Raw genomic sequence first — 25086 nt, 5'->3', positions numbered from 1 at the left:
TTCATCAATTTAATTTCATGAAATATACAACCACTTTAAAGAAAAGTTACAAATCACACAACACCAGGTTATAGTCCAACAGGTTTATTTGGAAGCACTAGCTTTTGGAGCGTTGCTCCTCCATCATGTGGTTGTGCTTCGAAAGCTAGTGCTTCCAAATAAACCTGTTGTTTTATAATCTGGTGTTGTGTGATTTGTACACCCCAGTCTAACACTGGCACATCTAAATCATGACTTTAACAAAACACTTATTTTTAAAAATAATTTTGAATCAAATATTGTAATTCATAGCCTGCATTCCATAATTGTTTTTCCTCTATTTTTTTTCACTTGGCAAGCTTTCTGTTCATTTTCCAGATTTCAAGATCGTGGAGAGCATCTTGGAGGATGTGGGAGGGGATGAACTTGAAAATAATAGGGGCATCATTACTTTGCTTTCACAATAGATGTGACTTTGTGTTCTACCTTCTCCAGTTAGGAGAAAGAGAAAACCTGTAATGGCAACAAAACTGAAGAGTAGAGATATCTTGTGCTATACAGTCATTGAGATGTACAGCATGGAAACAGACCCTTCGGTTCAACCCGTCCATGCCGATCAGATATTCCAACCCAATTTAATCCCACCTGCCAGCACCTGGCCCATATCCCTCCAAACCCTTCCTTTTCATATACTCATCCAAATGCCTCTTAAATGTTGCAATTGTACCAGCCTCCACCACTTCCTCTGGCAGCACATTCCATACACGTACCACCCTCTGTGTGGAAAAAGTTGCCCCTTGGGTCTCTTTTATATCTTTCCCCTCTCACCTAAACCTATGTCCTCTAGTTCTGGACTCCCCGACTTTGTCTATTTATCCTATCAATGCCCGTCATGATTTTTGTAAGCCTCTATAAGCTCACTCCTGAACCTCCGACGCTCCAGGGAAAACAGCCCCAGCCTGTTCAGCCTCTTCCTATAGCTCAAATCCTCCAACCCTGGCAACATCCTTGAAAGTCTTCTCTGAACCCTTTCAAGGTTCACAACACCTTTCCGATGGGAAGGAGACCAGAATTGCACGCAATGTTCCAACAGTGGCCGAACCAATGTTCTGTACAGCAGCAACCTGACCTCCCAATCCTGTACTCGATACTCTGACCAACAAAAGAAAGCATACCAAACCCCTTCTTCACTATCCTATCTACCTGCGACTTCACTTTCAAGGAGCTATGAACCTGCACTCCAAGGTCTCTTTGTTCAGCAACACTCCCTAGGACCTTACCATTAAGTGTATAAGTCCTGCTAAGATTTGCTTTCCCAAAATGCAGCACCTTGTGTTTATCTGAATTAAACTCCATCTGCCACTTCTCAGCCCATTGGCCCATCTGGTCCAGATCTGGTTGTAATCTGAGGTAACCCTCTTCGCTGTCCACTACACCTCCAATTTTGGTGTCATCTGCAAACTTACTAACTGTACCTCTTTCTCACATCCTAATCGTTTATACAAATGATGAAAAGTAGAGCACCCAGCACCGATCCTTGTGACACTCCACCAGTCACAGGCCCCCAGTCTGAAAAATAACCCTCCACCACCACCCTCTCTCTTCTACCTTTTGAGCCAGTTCTGCATCCAAATGGCTAGTTCTCCCTGTATTCCATGAGATCTAACCTTGCTAACCATGCTCCCATGGGGAACCTTGTTGAATGCCTTACTGAAGTCCACATAGATCACATCTACCACTCTGCCCGCATCAATCCTCCTTGTTACTTCTTCAAAAAAGTCAATCAAGTTTGTGAGACCTAATTTCCCATGAACAAAGCCACGTTGACTATCCCATGAGATCTAACCTTGCTAACCATGCTCCCATGGGGAACCTTGTTGAATGCCTTACTGAAGTCCACATAGATCACATCTACCACTCTGCCCGCATCAATCCTCTTTGTTACTTCTTCAAAAAAGTCAATCAAGTTTGTGAGACCTAATTTCCCACGAACAAAGCCACGTTGACTATCCCTAATCAGTCCTTGTCTTTCCAAATACATGTACATCCTGTTCCTCAGGATTCCCTCCAACAGCATGCCCATCACAGAGGTCAGGCTCACTGGTCTATAGTTCCTTGGCTTGTCTTTACCACCCTTTAACAGTGGCACCACGTTAGCCAACCTCCAGTCTTCCGGCACCTCACCTGTGACTATTGATGATACAGATATCTCAACAAGAGGCCCAGCAATCACTTCTTTTTAGATTAGATTCCCTACAGTGTGGAAACAGGCCCTTTGGTCCAACCGGTCCACACTGACCCTCCAAAGAGTAACCCACTCAGAACCATTTCCCTCTGACTAATGCACCTAACACTATGGGCAATTTAGCATGGCCAGTTCACCTGGCCTGCACATCTTTGGATTGTGGGAGTAAACCGGAGCACTCAGAGAATGTGCAAACTCCACACAGACAGTTGCCCGAGGCTGGAATCGAACCTGGGATACTGGTGCTGTGAGGCAGCAGTGTTAACCACTGAGCCACTGTGCCGCCCCATCTCTAGCTTCCCACAAAGTTCTGGGGTACACCTGATCAGGTCCTGGGGATTTATTCACCTTTGTGTTTCAAGACATCCAGCACTTCCTCCTCTGTAATATGGACATTTTGCAAGGTGTCGCCATCTATTTCCCGACATTCTTGGACATTCTTGAATGATTTTATTTATTGTACCAGTAACCCGGTGATCTCGAACTGAAAATTAATGTTTCTAGATCCTTTTCTGAAAGTGAGTAGGGATGTATCTGCTGAAATTCATTGCAGCAACTGTTTACAAACTGAATGTTGATTTATTAAACAAAAATACAATACAAACAACAGCAATGCATATTAATATAGTGTTTGTAATGTAAATAAATGCTCGGCTCCAGGGCACATTGCAGCGATATGAAGTACAGATTGGTACAGGAACAAAATAGCAAGGACTGGGGGAACAAGCAAACGATTTATCAAAAGGGTTGGTTTTTGAAACTGGTTTCAAAAGAAAAAGGAGATGGTATTGAAGGAATTTAGAGAGAGAATTCAAACTTTAGGACCTGTGCAGCTGAATGCAAGTTATACTGAATTTTGAATATTCAAATCAATTTTGTGAAGAGTTCAGTTGGAAAAGACTTTTGTTTCTAGTGGCTATGGAACTTCATTAATTTTAGTACTATTGTATGATTTCCTAAGCCACAGGCAACTTCAGTATTGAAATTAAAAAAAGGAGTCTCATCCTGCAAAGCTGTGTTGTTTACGCATTGTGTATCTTGTTTTTATTTATATTTGTATTGGATTTGTTGATAAGCGCATTGTCATTGCTGTAAAATTATAAAATTCTAATATCTTTATAATAAGTATTATTTGGTAACAGTAATGGTAGTCTGAGGCTGCCTTATTTTTCCATAGAATTATTTATCTAATCTGTGTATTCATAACTAACCCCACACATTGCTTTTATCTGTACTCTCTGGTGAGATGGAGAGAAAAATATGTAGATTTCTAAAAAAAACATTTGTATCCTTTGTGCACTATTTATGAAAGTAAAAATCTCCATTAGCGCCACAGATATTTAGTAGATTTAGAGTGCTTCCAAAATGTGTATAGTCCTTTGTAATGTTTGATGCCAGTGTTTTCTTAAGACAAGCAGATGGGGAGAAAATCAGCCAGTGGCAGTAATAATAATTTCATGATTTGCTGGAATTGTCTTTATAAAGATAGTTATATATTAGGTTTTAAAAATCTCTTGCATCAATATGTATGTGATATTATTTTTGAATGAGTAAGAATTTTTCAATGACTGTGGTCCTACGTCTTAGACTATATATGGAGGTTGCTTACTCCCACATACGAGTATACTCTTCCCCTGGGTGCAGAATGCTCACAAGTTTCATAACAAATCTGAGCTGCTTGAGTGGTACCGCAGAATAAAGCTAAGGATTTTTAAAAAGTCAAAAAGAAATTAAATATGCAAAATTCCCAAATATACTCCTTTTTAGACTGAGGTTGACAGTAAGTATCGACCATATTTCTGTACTAAACAAGAATTACGATTTCAAGATGACAAGTAGATAAACTAAAGGTATAGGTAAACAATTATGAACTGTGGTCACATAACTCTATTAGTTAAGACTCTAATCCGCTTATAACTTCCCCTTATGCAATAACATGCACACACATATACATACAACATACATGGAGACAGGAAGAAAAGGGGTGTTATGGGTCGAGGGTAAGTGTGGGAAGGCTGTTCAGAGATTCCTGTTCGCAGGATTGCCGAGATTATCCTTTTTCTTGTCAGGATACCACTTATCAGTCGTTCTTCTCCAGATGCATTCACTAGTTTTGCAGGAAGCACAGGATGACTGGTTTTCACTTATAAAAGGTCTCTGACATATTTCACTTATAAAAGGTCTCTGACATATTAATGAAATGTCACAGCTTACGGCAACTGTCGACGAGAAAATAAAACTTTATTTGGGCTTAACATGGTTTTTCCTGTAGCGAACAGGAATGTTAGCTCCTGAGCTTGTGGAGTTCTCATGACTTTTCCCTATCTTGTTCACAGCCCAAAGCTGTTAAGCTACCTGAGAGCCAGTCGTATAACTGTCGGTAGGCAGAAGGCCTTTGACAACTGTTTACAGACCAATCACCTACTTGTTGCTGGCTGAACCTCCATTTTATACATCCTTAGCTTAGTCTGCATGCTTAGTCTGCATTTTCTCCTATTGTGTAAACAGTACTTGCAGTGAGTGTCAGGTTATTTGCTTTCAAAAAACAGGCTGTAATCCTGCAGCAATTCTTGATAGTTCTTTTCTCATTCCAATCCTAAATTTAAAGTACAAAACATAAAAATACATAGTCTTTACATAAGGTTCAGGAAAACTGGGTAATGTGTGCTATATGATGGAGATTATTTATGGTGATGAGCTACTTTAGTTAGGTGAACATAAGAATAGGAGGAGGCTATTCAGTCTCCCATCATTCAATGAGATCATGACTGATCTATGACCTAAGTCCAGACACTTGCCTTTGGGCCATATCCCTTGATATCTTTGCATAACAAAAATTTGTCCATCTCCGATTTAAAATTAACAACTGATCTTGCATTCACTGTAATTTATGGAAGAGAGTTCAAAACATCTACCACCCTTTGTGTATACGCGTGCTTCCTGACATCTCTCCTGAATGGTCTGGTCCTAATTCTCAGACCATGCCCCCTAGTTCTAGAACAGTCAGTCAGTAGAAATAGTTTACCTAACCTGTCTTTTCCTGTTAATATCTTGAAAGTTTTTGTGCAGACGACCCCTTAATATTCTAAATGTGACATAAAACTGGCCTAATTTGTATAATCTCTCCTCATAACCCCTGAAGTTCAGGTATCATCCTGGTCAGCCCATGCTACACTTCCTCCAAGGCCAATATTGCCTTCCTAAGGTGTGATGCCCAGATCTTACAGTACTGCAACTGGAATCTAACCAGGGTTTTGCATAACTGCACCCTTGTATTCCAGTCCTCTAGATCTAAAGTCCAGCATTCCATTAACTTTCTTGATTATTTTCTGCACCTGGTTGTGACATTTTAAAAATCTATACATCTGAAACCCCCAGGCACTTTGGACATCCTCTATATTTAACTTCATACCATCTATGAAGTGCCCTGATCTATTTTTTTTTCAGTTCAGAATGGATAATCTCTCACCTGTTTACAGCTGACTCCACTGCCACTGTTTTGCCCATTCACTTAGTCTGTCAATATCCCTTTGTAATGTTATGTTATCTTCTATACTATCTACAATGCCATCCTAATCTTTGCATCATAAGTAAATTTGGATAAATGATTTTTTAATGCATTGTTCAAGTTGTTTTAAAATGTGAATAGATAAATCTCTAACACAGACCCTTGCAGGACACCTCGTTCACATCCTGCCTATTTGAGTACCTACTCACTGTCTCTACTTTCTATTACCTGTCACTCAACCAGTTTCCCAGCCATGTCAGTAATTTGCCCTCAATTCTGTTTTACCTTAGTTAACAGTTTTGTTTCATGGGGGGGCTTTATCAAATGCTTTATGGAAGTCAATATGAACAACATCCTTAGAGACCTCTTCAAAAAATTCAATGAGGTTTGTCAGGCATGATCTACCTGTTATGAATCCATGCTGGCTTTCCCTGACTAACTGAAAATTTTCAAGGTGTTCAGTTGCCCCATTCTTGATTATAGACTTCAACAATTTCCCCACCACAGATTCTAACTGGTGCGTAATTTCCTAGTTTTCCTCTTTTCCCTTCTTAAAAAGCAGAGTGATATATGCAATTTTCAAATCCAGAGAGACAACTCCTGCATCGAGGGAACTCTGAAAAATTACAGTTAGGGTGTCAACAGTGTGCTGTCCTACTTCCTTTAACACCTTCAGATGGAAACTGTCAGGTCCTGTGGATTTGTCACTCTTTAATTCCGTTAATTTGCTCATTATCAATGTTTACTTATGTTTATTTTATTCAGTCCCTGTTCCTGATCCACTATGAATTTCCTCTGGGCTTCTGGTAGAATATTCTCCTTTTCTATTGTAAATACTGAGGGAAAGTAATTGTTGCTGAGATACTAGCAATGCAGCTACTGTTGCCAGATTACTTATAGAACACAGGAGAAAGTGAGGTCTGCAGATGCTGGAGATCAGAGCTGAAAATGTGTTGCTGGAAAAGTGCAGCAGGTCAGGCAGCATCCAGGGAACAGGAGAATCGACATTTCGGACATAAGCCCTTCTTCAGGATTCCTAAAGAAGGGCTTATGCCCGAAACGTCGATTCTCCTGTTCCCTGGATGCTGCCTGACCTGGTGCGCTTTTCCAGCAACACATTTTCAGCTACTTATAGAACACAGTCAACAGTGCCATTGCAGAAAACTGACAAAGCTTGCTAAATGTTTTGCTTTTTTTGTTGAATCCTGTACCAACCAACATTTTGCATTGCCACGCCAGCTGTATCTCATTTGCCTAGTTACCATGTAACCGTAGCCTTGATGTGGATTGTAGTCCATAATGAGAAAAGAAGATTAAGAGGTGACTTATTAGAAACATACAAGATGATCGGAGGATTAGATAGGGTGGACAGTGAGAGCTTTTTCCCTCTGATGTTGACGGCAAGCACGAGGGGACGTAGCTTTAAAATGAGGGGTGATAGATATAGGACAGATGTTAGAAGTAGGTTCTTTACTCTGAGAGTAGTAAGGGTGTGGAGTGCCCTGCCTGCAACAGTAGTAGACTCGCCAACTTTAAGGGAATTTAAATGGTCATTGGATAAATACTTAGATGATAACGGAATAGTGTAGGTTAGATGGGCGTCAGGTTGGGTTCACAGGTCGACACTACATTGAGGGCCAAAGGGCCATCATGCACTGTAATGTTCTATGTTCTATAATACATACCAGTTATTAAGTCTTATGGTATGGTTTTCTGAATCTGTTGAAATGATGCTCAATGTTCAGTATTGGTTTCTCGCATGCTCCCTTTCCTTCTCTTGAAAATTAGGTATCTCCAGAAGTGGATAACATTGAAGTGAGAATTTCAGAAAATGAGGCCTATGCCAGTATAACACAGTTAGTAAAAGAGCAAGTAATGTACAGGTGGTCAAGATGGCAAACTATGAATTTTGGAGCTTATTGAAGAACATTGAAAGGGGAGATGGATCCGGTCATGAAGAGATTTAAGCAAAAGATAAGAATTTTAGATTATCAGACTGATCATTGAGAGTAAGGGTAAATTTGAGATAGGAATCAAGCAGAAGAGATTTTGAAGAGTTGAATTTTATTCGGGATTGAGATTAAGATGTCAGTCATCAGAGTAGTAGAATAATTAAGATGGTAAAAAATATGAAGTGTTCTCATGCCACTTGTATTTCCCCTTTTAGGACAATGTTTTATTTAAGAATGGAATTTTGAAAAACCTGTCACTGCTGTTCCTTTGGATGTTTAAACAGTAAAAATGTGACTTTTTCTCAATTCTTAATATATTAGTGCAGTAACAAAAAGCAAAGGGTTGCAAATGCTGGAAAACAGATGACCTTGAAAATGTATGGCAGATTAGTTAGCATTTGTAACCAGAACAGATGAGTTCAATGTTTCAGATGCATACCCATTATCAGAACTGCTGAATTGCTTCTACACCTGAAACATTAAAGAGAGCAGGGTAAGTCTAGACACTGACCTCCTGAGTGCTGTAACACTTTTTTTTGTTTTTGAAAAATCCTGAATTGCGGCTGCAGCTTTCATTCTTTATAGTTAATTTGACTTTGCTTATTGAACATGGTCCATTACTTGCACGTTGTTCATTGAAGAAGGAGACTACTGATTCACAACTCAGAACCGTAATAGTGCTGGTTGTTATGCAGCGTATTTGGTTTATATTTTCAATCCTTAAAATACTGATTACATTCATACAGGTATCAAAGAAAGACTATATAAATTTTACCTTTTCTCAAGTCAGTTGCTTGTTTCGAATTGGGATTGTGGACAGATTATAACAGCATTTTGCTTCATCTGACTTGTGTTTTGCACTGGTTAGGTATTTAATGCATTGGAAAACACAGAAGATAAACTTTGAAAACCTCTGCAACTTCTACCAGCTCTCGAGCTCTGGATAAAGTTGCTGGTAGTGAGTTTGCACACTGCACTTCATGCACATGCACTACCACTGCCTACTTTTGTTGAGTCCAACCAGATTCTCAAAGACTCATCACTGACTTCTCAAAGGAGTTGTGAACCATTATCTGTTTTCAAGAATATTTTGAAATGTAATTTTAAAAGCTTTTACATGTCCCCTCACTACTCTTCTGCCTTTTCCAGACACCTTCTGTTACTACATTTGAAAGACAGCTTTGAGATTATAAAACCATATTAAGAAATGTGAAGTAGTGCAAAACTTTTGTTATTAAAACTGAGTGACCGTCTTTAATTAAGATTTCTATAAATTTGTATGTGCAACAGTTTTTCCAAAGCAGATGTTTGGGTGTTTCTTCAAGACTTCCCATTGTTACTATGTGGTTTATTCCTTCAATCCATAACGCATTATTGATAAGGGAGCAAAGAGAATGGGGGTGAGGGATGTGGCTAGTTGCTTAAACCAAAGTCTCAGAACTGAGGTGTTCTAACCAACCTGCTTTTGTTTTTGTGGGTTGGTGTGCTTGACGTGATTCCACCTCTTCTCCCTACAATGAAAATACTTTGAATGGGGAGCCATTTATATGGAATCTGAAATCACTCAACTCAAGCTTCCTGTCTTTAATTAAAATCTGACATAAGTGTTAAGGTTTCTGGTCTTGCAGTCTATCAGTATACCGTACCTAGAATCCCATCCAAAGAACCAAGAATATTGACAAATATTCCCATTCGTGCCATGCAAATTTGGAATGGTAGAACTATTAATTAGAAAGAATAAGCATTTTCTTGACTTCAGGATTTCCCAGTTGCATCCTAACCAGTGACCGTGTGATAATGTCTATAATGTAGAGAAGTTAATATTGTTCCTTTGTTTATTTTTTAACAGATTGGAAATTTGAACATTCATAAGCCATTCTGAAATTAGATTTCACGTTTGCTAGTCTCACACACACACACACAGAGTTGGGTGTAACCATGTTTTAATTTAAAAGCACATACTCTGATGTAATCTCCTTAAGACCATCTGGTATTTTTCTGTAAAATCCCCATGTCTAATTAGCACCTTTTGTGAAATATCTGTGGTTTTTAAAAGTGTGTAAGTGTAATAGTAACATGAATAGATCCTGTGGAAAAAAAACAGCTTCTAAAATTCAAGGTTTGAACTTGAAAAGAATTCAGGTCTGCTGCAGAGCTTCATTCTAGCTCAGTGGTGTCTGTTACTACTCGCTGTTTCACAGAAGTTAACAATCATTGGCTTGTGTGTATTTGTGTGATGGTGAACCTTTTCAATTTTGACTGACTTATACAATAATTCGTAGGTGTCCATACAGCAATCGTGGACAGTATGTGGCACATAAGTTGATTATGATTGCCAGAGTCATTCTCTCTTTTTTGCTTCTTTGCCTCAAAAAATTGTCCACTTACGTTAGTTAAACTCTACCATCGGGAGTCTGAAAAGTCTGAGATGACAAAAACAAATGTGAAACTGTAAAGTACCAAATCAAATTTTTATGTGTCTCTAACATAAATGAATTTCTACCCTTATACTTGTTATCAAGATGAAAAAATAGGTCGAAGTTCTTACAGGGAAAGGGAGGCAATTGGAAGAAGGTTTTGCTCAGCTGCTGCTGTGCACTGACTCTCTAAAGATTGGCTTTGGTGAAAATCTTGGTGGATGTCACCTGAGCTAACGTTTGGACAAGTACAGAGGAACGTCATTATCCGAAGAACACGGCTGGGGAGTAGTTAGTTTGGTTAATTGAATTTTGGATAATCGAATGCTGGATAATTGAGGTTCCTCTGTATGTGACATATTTGAGAACTGAGAAAAGGGAGGAAAATAAGCTTAAATGGGGCAAAAATGCTGATTAAAACATTTGAACTTTCAATCACAGAAGCAAGAAGACTCATAAAAGATTTGGATCGATTAATAGATTCATGAAATAAATGTTCCTGAAACTTGCTCCTGCCATTTGCTTAAAGATTTATTAAAGCAAATAAATCTTTGTGCACCAGGATATACAATTGTCTGGACCAAAAGATGTTAGAAATCAAATGTTCCTAGACTTTGTGACCTCTCTTCATGGAAAATCAGGTATGATCCTGTTTCTCATCATGTGAATTAGTGTACAGGGCATCATTGTACTTCAGTACACAGTTACATTTGTAAACTTGCTAAATGATAGTTCGGGAGAATCTGTTAGGTCCATAAAACTTGCCTTGCTGAAGCATCATGACGAGACATTCCCTGCTCTTACATTCCCCAATCCTAAAGTCATGTAATCTCATGTGATCCTTTTAGTTACATGATCAAAACTTTGTTTTAAATATCTCTATTAAATGTCTCCTTTACTTTTTCTGCAGGGAGAAAAATGTCCAGTAATTCTGTTTCACAGTGTACGTAACTGAAGCATTTTAACACTGATACCATTCTAGGTGGGAAGCTTGAACCTTGGGGATTTAACAACTGATACTGAACATCTAAAGAAAAATTCGTTTTGCTTTTAGTTTTAATTCTAGTTTAAGTTGCTTAAGTACATTCATTAAAATTGGTTAAATCCATAAAACAAGTTTAAATAGGCATGGCAGTGCAGGTCATGTGCTGCAACTGAAGTTTGAGGAAAGTATTTTAATAACCAGAGGACCACATTGGCAGTAAATCCCTGCATTTTGAGAAACTTCAGTTCAGAGTTGTTCAGCTGCCATTTGTGGTGTAGTATATGTGGGAGATCAGGAAGGGGAGGGGAGTGAATTCAGTCCCAGGGACATACACAGCCTAATGGTGAGGCACTCAATCATAGTTAAGCAGTGATATAGATCTAACTTATCTTTATGGATAGGATTGTGAGATTGCAGTAAAGTCGTATAATGACACCCAGATATAATGCTGGAGGAAACTTCACCTTTCTGCTTCTCCAACATATGAGGTTCTTGAAGTGTGTGTGAATGAGAATGAAGTATGCAGCATGAACGAACAAAGTGAGTGCAGCACCACTTGGTGGCAATTCAAGAGTAGTGGTGGTGGTGGTGGTTTGGCAGTGAGGATTAGATTACTTAGTGTGGAAACAGGCCCTTCGGCCTAACAAGTCCACACTGACCCTCCGAAGAGCAACCCACCCAGACCCATTCCCCTACATTTACCCCTTCACCTAACACTACGGGCAATTTAGCGTGGCCAATTCACCGAAGAGGTGGTGCAGTTAAAGAGAAAGATACTATTCTCTGCAGCCATCACTTGGGGTTCTGAAATTTGTATTTTCTGCTTGCTGCCAGACTTAAGGATCTCCCCTTTGACTGTAGAGGAACCTTTAATGGGAGGGAAATAACCAGGTTGTCATTGCCTACAGAGGAGTCAGCAACACAGAGCCAAGAATGAGATTTTTCTACTTGATTGAAGAATTAGCTCTATGTTAATTGCAGATCTCACTGACCAGATTGTTACCTGTGCTATCCATAGCGATAAATAAATTAGAAGGATAAGAGTTGGCTGGAAGAGTTGGGTGGGAGACAAAGCCATCAATTTGTGGGAAACTGACACCAGTATTGAGAACAAGGGGCTATTTTGTCAAGGTAGATGCCACTTAACCTGGGACCTGTGTCCGATCAAGTAAGTAGGGTGTTTGATGGGCTTTAAATAAAGGGGTCAGGAGGATTGAGGAAAGAATCCATTCAGAGTCCGAAATATCAAGGCTGCAGAACCCAGGAGTGAATTGGGTAAAAATAAGTAGTCAGGAAGGTACAAAACATGCTGCCAAGTTATATATCCAAGTTGAATGGGACATACTAACTAGAGTGACACTAGGAAAAAGAGAAAATAGTTAAAGGCTCTATATTTGAATGTGTCAAATGATCACAATATATAAGTAGATAAATATCATAAACATATTCATTGCACAGATGAAAATTAATGTGTTTGATCCAATATCTACTGCGGAAATATGGTCGCAAAGTGAGCAAAATTTGGGATTAAATATTCCTGATGCTTAATTTAGAAGAGAGAGGCAAAATTGGATACCAAAAGTGGCTTTTTTGATTATAAAGAACAGGTTAAATGTGTAGAGAGAAGTAATATTAACTCAGAAAATCAACTCAGGCGGTACCTTCCAAGTCTTGGAGGTGGGAAAGCAACTTAATTCATTTTGTCCTGGCATCACAGAGCCTTACTGTTTTCATGTTCCTGCTGCTGGAAATGAGTTCAGAGTGGGATGGTCCATGCATAACCTTCCTGAACTGCCTCAATGGAATGCTGGACTTCAAAGACCTCAGCTCCTGGTGGAACACGAGAGAGATGGTTCACCCAATAGTTAAACCAATGCAAACAGCCTTGAAAGTATCAAGATTTCTTTGATCTGCACTGAATTGCTGCATGATTGAGTAAGTGCTCATAGAGTAACTGAGTAGCTGCTGAAAGCCAACCCTTGTTCTCCTGTTCTCCCTCTCCCTGCAATACCCAACCCAGACAACCTTCTGCCTCACCAAGAAATCACTTAACTGACACTTTGATCCTTGCCTTCTCATCGGCATTGCCAACTGTGAGCTGGATGGGTCTTCCACCCCCAGGAATTAATTTCAGAGACAGGTCCACCACAGCCCTCCAAGTTAGCTGATTGGAGGAGAGTGCAGCGAGCATTGTTCTGTTGAGTCCGTTTGAGTGTCTTGTCACTTTCGTGAGCAAGCAAACGAGACATCTGACAAAAATGAACAATTCTGCCAGCAGAGTCCACTCAGGTTATGCAATGAAACAACAAGACATAGAAATGTGATGGGTGTAGTTTGTAGTGAACAGTGAGAAGCATCAGGAAATTGGAGGCATATTTACCAGTGGTAGTCCTGTAATCTTCATTTGAACTACTTAACCCAACTTTCCAGTAATTATGTGGAGGAAGATTAATGTGGAGGATTAAAGCCTGCATGTGTACTGTCTACCTATAATTGATTCTTGCTTAATTTAAGTTATTCATATGTTTTCAACATTAAATTCCTACTCTTGTATGTAATTTGCATTGTTTAATTCCAATTAATGGAGAATTTAAATTTAAAATTATTGGGCATAATCTGTGTAGATGGAAAAAATGTTACTTTAGTTTGGATTGTTTTGAAATCTTAAGTACTTCATTCTGCACCATTAAGTATTTCAAACGCACCAAGGATTATTAATGTAAATTATATTTATTAAAAACTGCTAGTTAATGTCTTTTTATGAATTTTTAAATTGAATAAATGCATGAGATGTGTTTTTCTCAATGATATGAAAAATCTATTTAATTAACTTTTCATATGTAAATTGTTTTATCATGAGTCTGAAATATTAACTTTGTCCAGCCTCATTATTTTAAATAAAAATATTTCAAATAGCTTTGGTTTAATGTAGATTAGACAAATAGTCTAATTTATACATTGCATCCGTACTAAGAACTGAAATAGGTTTGTCAAGTGCTGTAATGTGTTGATCATCTCCCATGCTTGAGGGCCACATTCATTTTGATAAACTGTCAATTTACCTAAGGATGAACAAAGTGATGATTAATTCAATAGAAACCATTTTCTTTCTATTGATTGTTAGAAGCATTAGTTTGTTTTGCAGACTGTGAATGTCTTGATGTGAGGATTTGGTTTCCAGGGATGATCCGTTGACTTTGCTAACTTATCTGCAGTCAGAGTGAATTCAGGCATTCTGAAGATATTTTTAAAAGTTTAAATTATAAATGTACTCTTGGGATCCTATTTTAGTTTGAGTAATAAAAGACAGACGTACTTCATATAAAAATAATTGCATAAATTTAACAAGCCATCAGTCAAGTACCTTCCAGCTGAACTCCTCCTTTCATTCACTCCCCAAAAGAAGGCTGAAATCAGTTCAGTAAAGTGTTTGCTTCTCTGGTTAATTTAAACTTACTGCAACATAATCTTTTAATGAATGGTAAAATGTTGAATTTCTGAATGAGTGATCATTTAATGAATAGAGTCTTGCAGATGAAAAATAAAATTGAACTGGATTATTCGTGATGACTGTCTGTTGTTTTGCTTTTGATGGTATTTGGTATGCTAAAATTTTAACTCATTGCCTAAACCTAAGTGAAGATTTCCTGGAAGTCAATTGCTTTTAGTGAAATAGTATAAACTGCCACTTTTTCTCATTAATTTTATTTTTCCTTTCAGGTTTCAAGTGCCCAATTTGCTCAAAATCTGTAGCTTCCGACGAGATGGAGATGCACTTTATAATGTGTCTCAGCAAGCCACGACTCTCCTACAACGGTAATGGACCAAATACTTCTATGCTTGCAGTGTGTGTGTTACAGTTTCTTTTGAGAGTTGGCAATAAAAGTACAGCACATTGTCCTATGGAGTGCTTTGTGTTGTCTCCTTGTAGACAATGAGGGTGATATATTGACAGATGATAGAACATAAGCTTGTATTAATAATCCTATTGTTAAGTTTCTGATTTTAGTCATGTGGGAATTGCTGAGCAAGCATTGTATTTTTTGTTCTTGAGAGGAAGAAGAAATCTAAGAGAATCTGATGGATTTCCAGAGGCTTCCCAGGTCATTTTTGCCCTGATGTCTTTCTCCATGCAACCCCTGCAATTAAGAGGATACCACAGGTAGCTTTTATGATGCAAGCAGAATAGGGAATAATTTTTCTAGAGGGAAGAGGTTGTTGTTATAATCACCTAAAAATTTGAGAATACAACTGGTCCATTGAAATAGTTGTGAAAATATACTGCACCCATTTGCTTTGTGCAGATGTTTTGATACCTGGATATTGATAGATTGAAAGTTGGGCATCCTCCATGTCTCTTGGACAAAGTTTCTTTGATGTTTACTTCAGCCTATCAAAATAAAATCACAATAGTAGTCGTACTGTTTTTGTTGCATATCTGATCATTTCCATATATTTATAATCTGTATACAAAACTGGACTGACATGTTTACTGTGAATTCTATGGTAACTTAACATATGTCTGTCAACCTCCAATCTGGTGCTGTCTAATTCAACATCTGTCAAAACTGTCAATGCAAGAGATGGATAATTGGAACCGTCAATGTTATCTCTATTATTGGTGCTGATTTTACTGTTATGCTAGGGAATAAGTCATCAATGAGAAAATACAGAACTGATACTTTCTGTCCCACTGGGCACTGCCATATCTCAAATTGAAGCCTTGGTAAAGGTAAAAATGGATCCAACTCACGGTCTTATACGGAGCTTTGGTTCCCTTGTAAATCCTTGCCATATTTTGGGTGAGAGAAACGCAGGTTTTAGTCCATATAGTTGAAAGTATAGCCTGGACAATTATTATTTGAGATTTGTGTTACTGACGTTATCTCCATAGTTGCCAAAAATCAGAGGGACCAGTGCTGACAAGTAATATGGAATAAATAAAACTGACTCAACATCAATATTATAAATCAAGTACCACACAGGTATATGCAATGAGATCGTCAAAGCAGATAGGATTGGACTGCTTGCAAAAATATCGATGTGCAAAAACCTTGATCCATGCAGCTTTTCATCCTTTCTTGGACTTTGACAAATGAAGATGTGCTTGTGCTCATTTTTGTATGCTGATAAATTCTATTTTCCTTTGGTCATTATGATAGATTTTTGTTTCAAATAGTTGCTTCTATAAACAACTCTTAAAATTGATGAAACAAATGTTAAAGGCTGACTTTGAAAATTAGCAAGATTTAAGATTTAGTTCTGTGACGGCAATTTTGAGCATTTTAATCTCTCCCTTATGTACAAAGAACAATGTCTAGTGAAGAATACTTTCAGTGATAAAGGCCTTGCTTTTACAAAATGCATCATTCAAGTAAAATAGTGCACTGGAGGAAAATCAAGTCAGTGCTTGGATCATTTCAACAAATCTTTATCAATCAGAGTGTTTTTTATAGACTATTTTTATTGGCTTATTAGAAACTTGTTAATAATGTCTGCAGTGAAAAAACAGGTGTGTCGTTATGGGAAAATCTGCCTTAATCATAAACTTTGATTATTAAGGTAAACTGATGGAATTTAACAGTGATATTAATTAACTGCAAAGTTTTTGTTTGCTGGAACAGAACTTGAGTATTAGAATCATAGATTCATAGACCCTTCAATCTGAATTAGTACTGGCAAAAATATACTACTACGTAGCCCCGTCACACACTAAACCCATAGATTTGACAGTTATGACCCTTTAAATTTTAAAAGTATTCCTTAAAGGTTGTGAGGTTACCTACCTCAAATATCCTCCCAGACGTTGCATTCCAGACCCCCACCACATTTTGGGTAAAAAAAAGTTTTCCTCAAATTCCTTCTCGACTTCCTGCCTTTCATTTTAACAGTATATCCTTTTGTTTTTGACCCTTTAACAAAGAGGGACAGCTGTTTTCTATCCACTGTGTGGATACAAGTGGAATACTGCATACAATTCTGGTCACCATGCTATAGGAAGGATATTATTAAATTGAAGAGGGTTCAGAAAAGATTTACAAGGATGCTACTGGGACTGGAGTTTGAGTTATAAAGAAAGGCTGGATAGGCAGGGATCTTTTTCACTGGAGCGTAGGAGGCTAAGGGGTGACCTTATAGCGGTTTATAAAATCATGAGGGATATACATAAGGTAAACAGCAAAGGCCTTTTCCCCAGGGTACGAAAGTTCAAAACTAGAGGTCATAATTTTAAGGTGAGATGCGAAAAATGTAAAAGGGACCTGAGGAGCAACTTTTTCACACAGTGCATTGCAACATTTAAAAAATACTTGGATAGGTTTGTGGACAGGAAAGGTTTGGAGGGATATGGGCCAAACCCAGGCAAATAGGATTAGTTTAGTTTGGGCAACTTGTTTCTGCATGGACAAGTTGGACCAAAGGGTCCATTTCCATGCTGTGTGACTCCATGTAATCCAAGATGGAGGACGGGAAAATTGTGCTATAAGAGCTGCTCCTTTTTTTTCCGAGTGAGTTTAGGTGTTGAAGCGAATTTCCTTGAATTTCAGGAGCAGTAAATCCTGTTTTATAAGTTGTTGCATTGTTTTGGAACTTTGAGGGAAAAAAATCAAAACAACGGTACTTTTAAAAGGAGGAAGAGAGACATGGTCAGTGAGAGAGTGAGAGAAAGAAAGAATCTGCATCGCTGTTCGAGTTCAAATACTTCTGGTCATTGGAGTGCATCTAAGAAATATTAGCAAGCAGTGAAATTTACAGCTGACCTTGGAGGAACTTTTGTGGGAGAGCTCACAGCATAGGAGCAGATATTGGAGAGTAGAGTGGGTTCTTTTTGGCTGTATGTTTTATTGAGTTTTTTTTAATTAAAATATTTTAAAAATATGTAAAACTTCGGTACTAAGTTACCCTGGAGCAGTGTTTTTTTGGAGCAGTAAGACTGTTATATTTTCTGCGTCTGTAAATTGTTAAACTGCAAAAAACGGCCTTTAGTAGAATGGTGTGCTTTTCCTGTCAGATGTGGGAGATTAGAGAGAATTTCCATGTTACTGATGGTTATGCCTGTAGTAAGAGGATTTGCAACAAAACACAATCAGATTGCATGGATCAATTGGAGCAACAGTTAGCAACAGTGAGGAATTTACAGGAGCTAGGGGGTGTAATGGATGGCAGTTATAGGAAAGGAGAAAAACTGCAGACCGTCGGGTAGATGGGTTACTACCAGGAAAGATAGGAGAGGGAAGCATGTAGTACAGGGGTCTACTGTGGCTATCCCTAATTTGAACAAGTATGCTGTTTTGGAAAACCAAGGGGGTGGTGTAGCATAAACAGCCAAGTTTGTGTTATCAAGACTGGCTGTACTGTAACGAGGGGTATGTCAGGTTCTGAGTTATCAATTATGATAGGGACTGTCTAGTCAGAGGCACAGACAGATGTTTCTGCGGCTGACAGTGAGAAATCAAAATGGTGTGATGCCTCCTTGGTGCCAGGATCAAGGATGTCTTAGAGAGTGCAGAATATTCTCAAAAAGGAGTGAGACCAGCAGGAGGTGGTTGTACACATTGGAGCTAATGACGTAGGAAGGAAAAAGGATGAGATTCTGAAGGGAGAATATAGGAAGCTAGTCAGGAATTTAAAAAGGAGGCCCTTGAGGTTGTAATATCTGGATTACTCCCAGTGCAATGACCTAGCGAGGGTAGGATTAGGAAGCTAGAGCAAATGATTGTGTGGCTGAGGAATTGGTGCAGGGGAGAAGGGTTCACATTTTTGGATCATTGGAAACTCTTCTGGAGTAGAAGTGACTGGTGGAAGAAGGCTGGATTACACCTGAACTGGAAGGGACTAATATACTGGCAGGAGAGCTAAAGCTGCTTGAGAGGATTTAAACTAGTAAGGTGGGAGGGAGGGCGCGACCCAGGGAGTTAGTGAGGAAAGAGATCAGTCTGAAATTGGTATAAGGAGCAAGTCAAACAGTCAAGACAGGCAGGAACAAAGCAAAGAATGAGGTAAGACTGATAAATCAAACTGCATTTATTTCAATCCAAGAGGCCCAACAGGGAAGGTAGATGAACTTAGGGCATGGTTAGGAACATGGGACTGGGATAACACAGCAGTTGCAGAGATGTGGCTCAGAGATGGATAAGACTGGCAGCTTAATGTTCCAGGATACAAGTGCTATAGGCAGGGATAGAAAGGGAGTCAAGAGAGGAAGGGGCGTGGCATTTTTGATAAGCGATAACACTACGGCTGTACTCAGGAAGGATATTCTTGGGAATACATCCAGGGAAGTTATTTGGATAGAACTGAGAAATAAGAAGGTGATGATCACATTATCGGGATTGTGCTATAGACCTTGCAATAGTCCGCAGGAAATTGAGAAATAAGAAGACAATATGAATTGGGAGGTCATGGTGTGGCTGTATACGACATTTGTTAGGCCACTTCTAGAATATTGTGTGCAATTCTAGTCTCTCTCCTATTGGAAGAGTGTTGTGAACCTTGGAAGGGTTCAGAAAAGATTTACGAGGATGTTGCCAGAGTTGAAGGGGTTGAGATGTAGGGAGGAGCTGAAAAGAGTGCGGCTATTTTCCCTGGAGTGTCAGAGGCTGAGGAGTGACCTTGTCGAGGTATATAAACTCATGAGGGGCATGGATAGGGTAGGTAGACAAGTTCAGTTCCCTGGGGTGAGGGAGTCCAGACCTGGAGGGCATAGGTTTAGGGTGAGAGTGGAAAGATTTAAAAGGGACGTAAAGGGCAACCTTTTCACGCAAAGGGTGATGGATGCATGTATAGAATGTGCTGTTAGAGGAAGTGGTGGAAGCTGGTACAATTCCAACATTTAAAAGGCATCTTGATGGGTATGCGAACAAGAAGAATTTAGAGGCCTGTCTCTTTGTAAGGTATGTGGAATAGTCGATCTTCTGTAGTTACACTGGCATCATCACACACCTTTTCCTCCACTACATTGACGACTGTATTGGTGCCGGCTCATGCTCCCATAAGAAGGTTGAACATTTCATCAACTTCATCAACTGCACCTTCTGCCCTGATCTCAAGTTCACATTGACCATCTCCAACACCTCCATCCCCTTGCTGGACCTCTTCGTCTCCATATCCGGTGACTGATTCAACACTGACATCTATTTCAAACCCACTGACTCCCACAACTAACTTGACGACACCTCCCATGCCCCCCTGCTGTAAAAACGCAATACCTTACTCCCAATTCTTCTGCCTCCACTGTATCTGCTTCCAGGAGGAGTGATTCCAGTCCAAGACATCACAGATCACCACCTGTTTCTGGGACTGCAAAATCCCCTCCCACATGATCAACACTGCCCTCCAGTGCATCTCCTCCATCCTCGAATCCCACCCCTCCAACCGCAACAATGCTAGAACATCCCGGTCCTCACTGTCCTGCACACTAATCTCTGCATACAGCACATTATTAAGGCAGATTGTAGAATTGAAACTTTGGAACCAAAGCAGTTTGTAAAGTTACCAATTGATTAACTGCACCAACAATAATGGTAGAGAGACACCTTCATAAATCTCTCTCTCAGTTGGACGAAAGGTTTTATTTTATTAACTAAAAATTGAAGGAGAGGAATTCTGACCTGATTGATAAAGCCATTACAGAATTATTCCTTGGAGGGCTGTGAACAGGTTGATTAAATACATTTTGAATGACTCCTTTAGTGTTCAAGCAGCAAAAGGAAAACCTTCCCCATAATAATTTTTGATATAAAGTATGGTATTTGATATTTTGTATCAGAATTGTACAGCCTGAACATTATTTCCTGCTTCAAACATCAATGTCAGTTTTTGGAAGTTTATTCAGGACCATAATGATATATAATGTTTAAATATGTTGTCAGTTTTCAGCTTCCTTATGACTGTTGCCATTGAATATTTTTGTGTTAATCCTGATTTATTCGTTACACATTTTAGCATAATATTAAAAAATACTGGTGAACCACTTTTTCTGCTTGACCCAAACTCTTTAACATTGGGAGTGTAAAATCCAGATTTGATGACTGCAGGGAAATTGAATTTCTTTAGTTGAATTGAATTGAATTGAATTTATTGTCACGTGTAATGAGGCACAATGAAATGTTGTGTCTTGCGAACAATACAGGCTGATCACATAGTTAAGTACCATAGATAAGTAAACAGCGGCAAAAACAAAAACACAGGTACAGGCGAATGTTAAGAATTTGAGAGTCCATTCAGTATTCTAACAACAGTGGGGTAGAAACTGTTTCGAAACTGGCTAGTGCGTGTGTTCAGGCTTCTGTACCTTCTCCCCATTGGTAGAACTTGTAGAAAAGCATTGCCAGGGTGGGAAGGATCTTTGAGAATTCAGGCGGCCTTTCTTTGACAGAGGGCTGTCTAGACGGGAGGTTGGCCTTTGTGATTGTCTGGGCCGAGTTCACCACTCTCTGTAACCGTCTCCAATCTTGAGTGGCACAGTTGCCATACCAGGTAGTGATACATCCAGACAGAATGCTTTCTGGCGCACCTGTAAAAGTTGGCAAGGGTATTCACTGGCATGCCAAATTTCCTCAGCTGCCTAAGGAAGAAGAGACATTGTTGGGCCTTTGTAACCAGTGCGTCGACATGAAGTGTCTGAAAGCCTGTTGCGGATGACCACACCCAGGAGCTTGACACGCTCTGCTTGTTCCACCTCTGCTGTTAATGTGTAGGGGAGCATGGCTAACATCCTACCGAAAGTCAATAATGAGTTCCATGGTTGTTCTCAGCTAGGTTGTTCTCAGTGCAGAATTTTTCTAGGTCTTCTATGTCTGAAGTCTGTTTCGTCGCCATCTGAGCTTCAACCAACTATGATGGTGTCATCAGCAAACTTGTAAATGGCATCAGCCTGGTATTTGACGATGCAGTCATGGGTATACAGTGAGTACAGTAGGGGACTGAGTACGCACCCCTGGGGGGCTCCAGTGTTGTGTTAGTGAGGATGAAAGTCTGAGAAAGAATACACAAAATTAATTGAACTAAATTGAATGAAAAAATCATTAATGTTGAGTTCCATTAATTCCTTTTCACATTTATCACCTATAGGATGTCAGTATGGCCAGAATATCTGAATGTACTGTATTAAACCATTGTATGAAATGTTCAATAAAAACTCTTTTAGTGCTCTTAATCAAATGGGAGAGAGGTTTTCTATTAAGATAAAGGTGTGCTGCAAATATGATTATATTTGATGAGTGCAATGTCTAATTTCTCAACATTAAAAAAAAATCAGAAGAACGATGGTACTCAAGCTAATCTCAATTTGGCCATAATCCCACTTTCCTGCCTTCTCCTCATAACCCTTCAACCCTCCTCAAATTTAATCCGTGTCCCAGCATCCATCACACTCAGGGTGGTGAAATCCACAAATTTACAACATCTTGAGAGAAGTAATTTCATGTTTTAAATCTGCTACCTCTTATCCCAAAACTGTAACCCACTTGTTCTGGATTTCCCCACAAGAGGAAGCATCCTCTCCCTTTGTCTACTTTATCAATTCCCTTTTGCATCTTCTACACCAGAAGTAACTGTATGAAGGCTGGGTCCCGTCACCCTTTATTTACTAGTGCACAGTACACTGGCTGTGGCCAGCGTCAAATGAGGAGATTGTAATCTCCTGGTTCTATTGGTCAGCCAAGGCTTTCCTGATTGGGGTTGTTAACCTGGGCCAATCAAGAATCTTGTAGTCAACGAGGTCCACCTGGTCCCAATCACTCTACCACTTCAATTACAACTCCTCTTCTTCACAACTCTAGCGAATATAGGCTTAAACTGCTCAATTTCTCGACAAGGCAAACCCCTCAACTCTGAAATCAGTTAGTGAATGATACTATGTCATCCTCAATTAAGGAGACCAAAGCTCCAAGTGTGATCTCACTATTACCTTATGTAATAAGTGTTTAGACCATAATGGTGTGCTACTGGAATAATTGATTTTGATTAATTTAATGGCAGAGGTGATGGCATTGTGATAATGTCATTGAATTAGTAATCCAAAACCCCAGATTAGTGTTCTGGGGATGAGGGTTCGAATCTCACCATGGCAAATGGTAAAATTTGGATGTATTAAAAATGTGGAATGTGAAGCTAATTCACTGTGATGGAACCATTGCTGATTGTTGTAAAAAAAAAAATTGTTCGCTAAAACCTTTAGGGAAGGAAATCTGTCATCCTTACCTGGTCCAGCCTTCATGTGACTCCAGATTCACAACAATGTGATTGATTTTTGTTTTACTGCCCTCTGGGCAGTTAAGAATGGATGCTTATACCATGAATGATTTTTTTAAAAATAGTCTAAATATTACTGCAGAATAGTTTAGTTTGCATTATTACTGCAAATAGGACTGATAATTTATAATTTGTGGGGAGCCTTATGCTATGTTCCTATACTGTTATGACTGTGACTGTGTCATGTGAAATGATTTACAGTTTATAGTGAGAAGAAACTTGTGCAGCTGAAAGGTTTGAACGTAACCCAAAGTTCAGGCAGCATTAGTTACAAAATGGTGAAAAAGACTCCAGTTAGGCAGCAAGAGTTAACATTTCAAATCTGTGACCTTTCATCAGAGCTGGGAAACGTTAGAGGTTTTGAGCAAGGAATAGATAAGATAAGGACGACAGGAAAGTCTATGATGGAGTGGAAGATAGGGAGTATTGAAGTTCAAAAAAAATTGTCCTTCATTGCCAAGAGGGAAGAAAATAAATGAAGCAGAAGACACACCAAGAGTAGGTGTGCTCCTGGAAGAATGAGACAAAACTGAAATAAGTAAAAGTGAACATAGAGTCATAGTGATGTACAGCATGGAAACAGACCCTTCGGTCCAATCTGACCAGATATCCCAACCCAATCTAGTCCCACCTGCCAGCACCCGGCCCATATCCCTCCAAACCCTTCCTATTCATATACCCATCCAAATGCCTGTTAAGTGTTGCATTTGTACCAGCCTCCACCACATCCTCTGGCAGCTCATTCCATACACTTACCACCCTCATCGTGAAAACGTTGCCCCTTAGGTCTCTTTTATATCTTTCCCCTCTCATCCTAAACCTATGCCCTCTAATTCTGGACTCCCCAACCCCAGGGAAAAGATTATGTCTATTTATCCTATCCATGCCCATTCATGATTTTGTAAACCTCTATAAGGTCACCCCTCAGCCTCCGACGCTCCAGGGAAAACAGTCCCAGCCTGTTTGGCCTCTCCCTGTAGCTCAGATCCTCCAACCCTGGCAACATCCTTGTAAATCTTTTCTGAACCCTTTCAAGTTTTACAAAATTCGTGCATCGCTGGACGTCAGAGTGCATCTGGGAAAATTAACAAACAGTGAAATTCACAACTAATTTTGGAGGAAGTGTTGGGCGAAATTCACAGCACAGAATCAGATAAGTTAATTGTTGTTTTAAGTCTGTCCAAGAGAAAGGCTGCAGAATTGGGTACAGTGGATTCTTTCTTGATTATATGTTTTTGGAGATAAGTCTCTTGATTAAACTTAAAATATAAGCCATAGCTATTAATTTAACCTGGGGCAGTGTTTGTAGAGGAATAAGACGGTGTTATTTTCTGGGTCTGTAGATTGTGAAGGAGCAAAAATTGCCTTTGCAGTGATATGTACTTCTTGTCAGATGTGGGAGTTTATCTTTTATCACAACATCTTTCCGATAGGAAGGAGACCAGAATTGCACGCAATATTCCAACAGTGGCCTTATCAATGTCCTGTACAGCGCAACATGACCTCCCAACTCCTGTACTCAATACTCTGACCAATAAAGGAAAGCATACCAAAGGCCGCCTTCACTATCCTATCTACCTGCGACTCCTCTTTCAAGGAGCTATGAATCTGCACTCCAAGATCTCTTTGTTCAGCAACACTCCCTAGGACCTTACCATTAAGTGTATAAGTCCTGCTAAGATTTGCTTTCCCAAAATGCAGCACCTCGCATTTATCTGAATTAAACTCCATCTGCCACTTCTCAGCCC

General features: G+C 39.3%; 1 protein-coding gene across 1 annotated transcript in view; it reads left to right on the top strand.

The window, feature by feature from the left end:
* Positions 1 to 25086, top strand: part of znrf1 (zinc and ring finger 1) — a 274216-nt gene that overhangs the window by 130274 nt on the left and 118856 nt on the right. Inside the window, exon 2 of the mRNA XM_043707184.1 lies at positions 14807 to 14902. Coding sequence (XP_043563119.1) covers positions 14807 to 14902 — 96 coding nt within the window. The remainder of the gene's footprint in view (positions 1 to 14806; positions 14903 to 25086) is intronic.

The sequence above is a fragment of the Chiloscyllium plagiosum genome, chromosome 17 (assembly GCF_004010195.1).
Source record: "Chiloscyllium plagiosum isolate BGI_BamShark_2017 chromosome 17, ASM401019v2, whole genome shotgun sequence".
Classification (NCBI taxonomy): Eukaryota; Metazoa; Chordata; class Chondrichthyes; order Orectolobiformes; family Hemiscylliidae; genus Chiloscyllium; species Chiloscyllium plagiosum.
The sequence above is the reverse complement of the archived record's forward strand: the minus strand, read 5'-3'. Positions and strand labels throughout refer to the sequence as shown.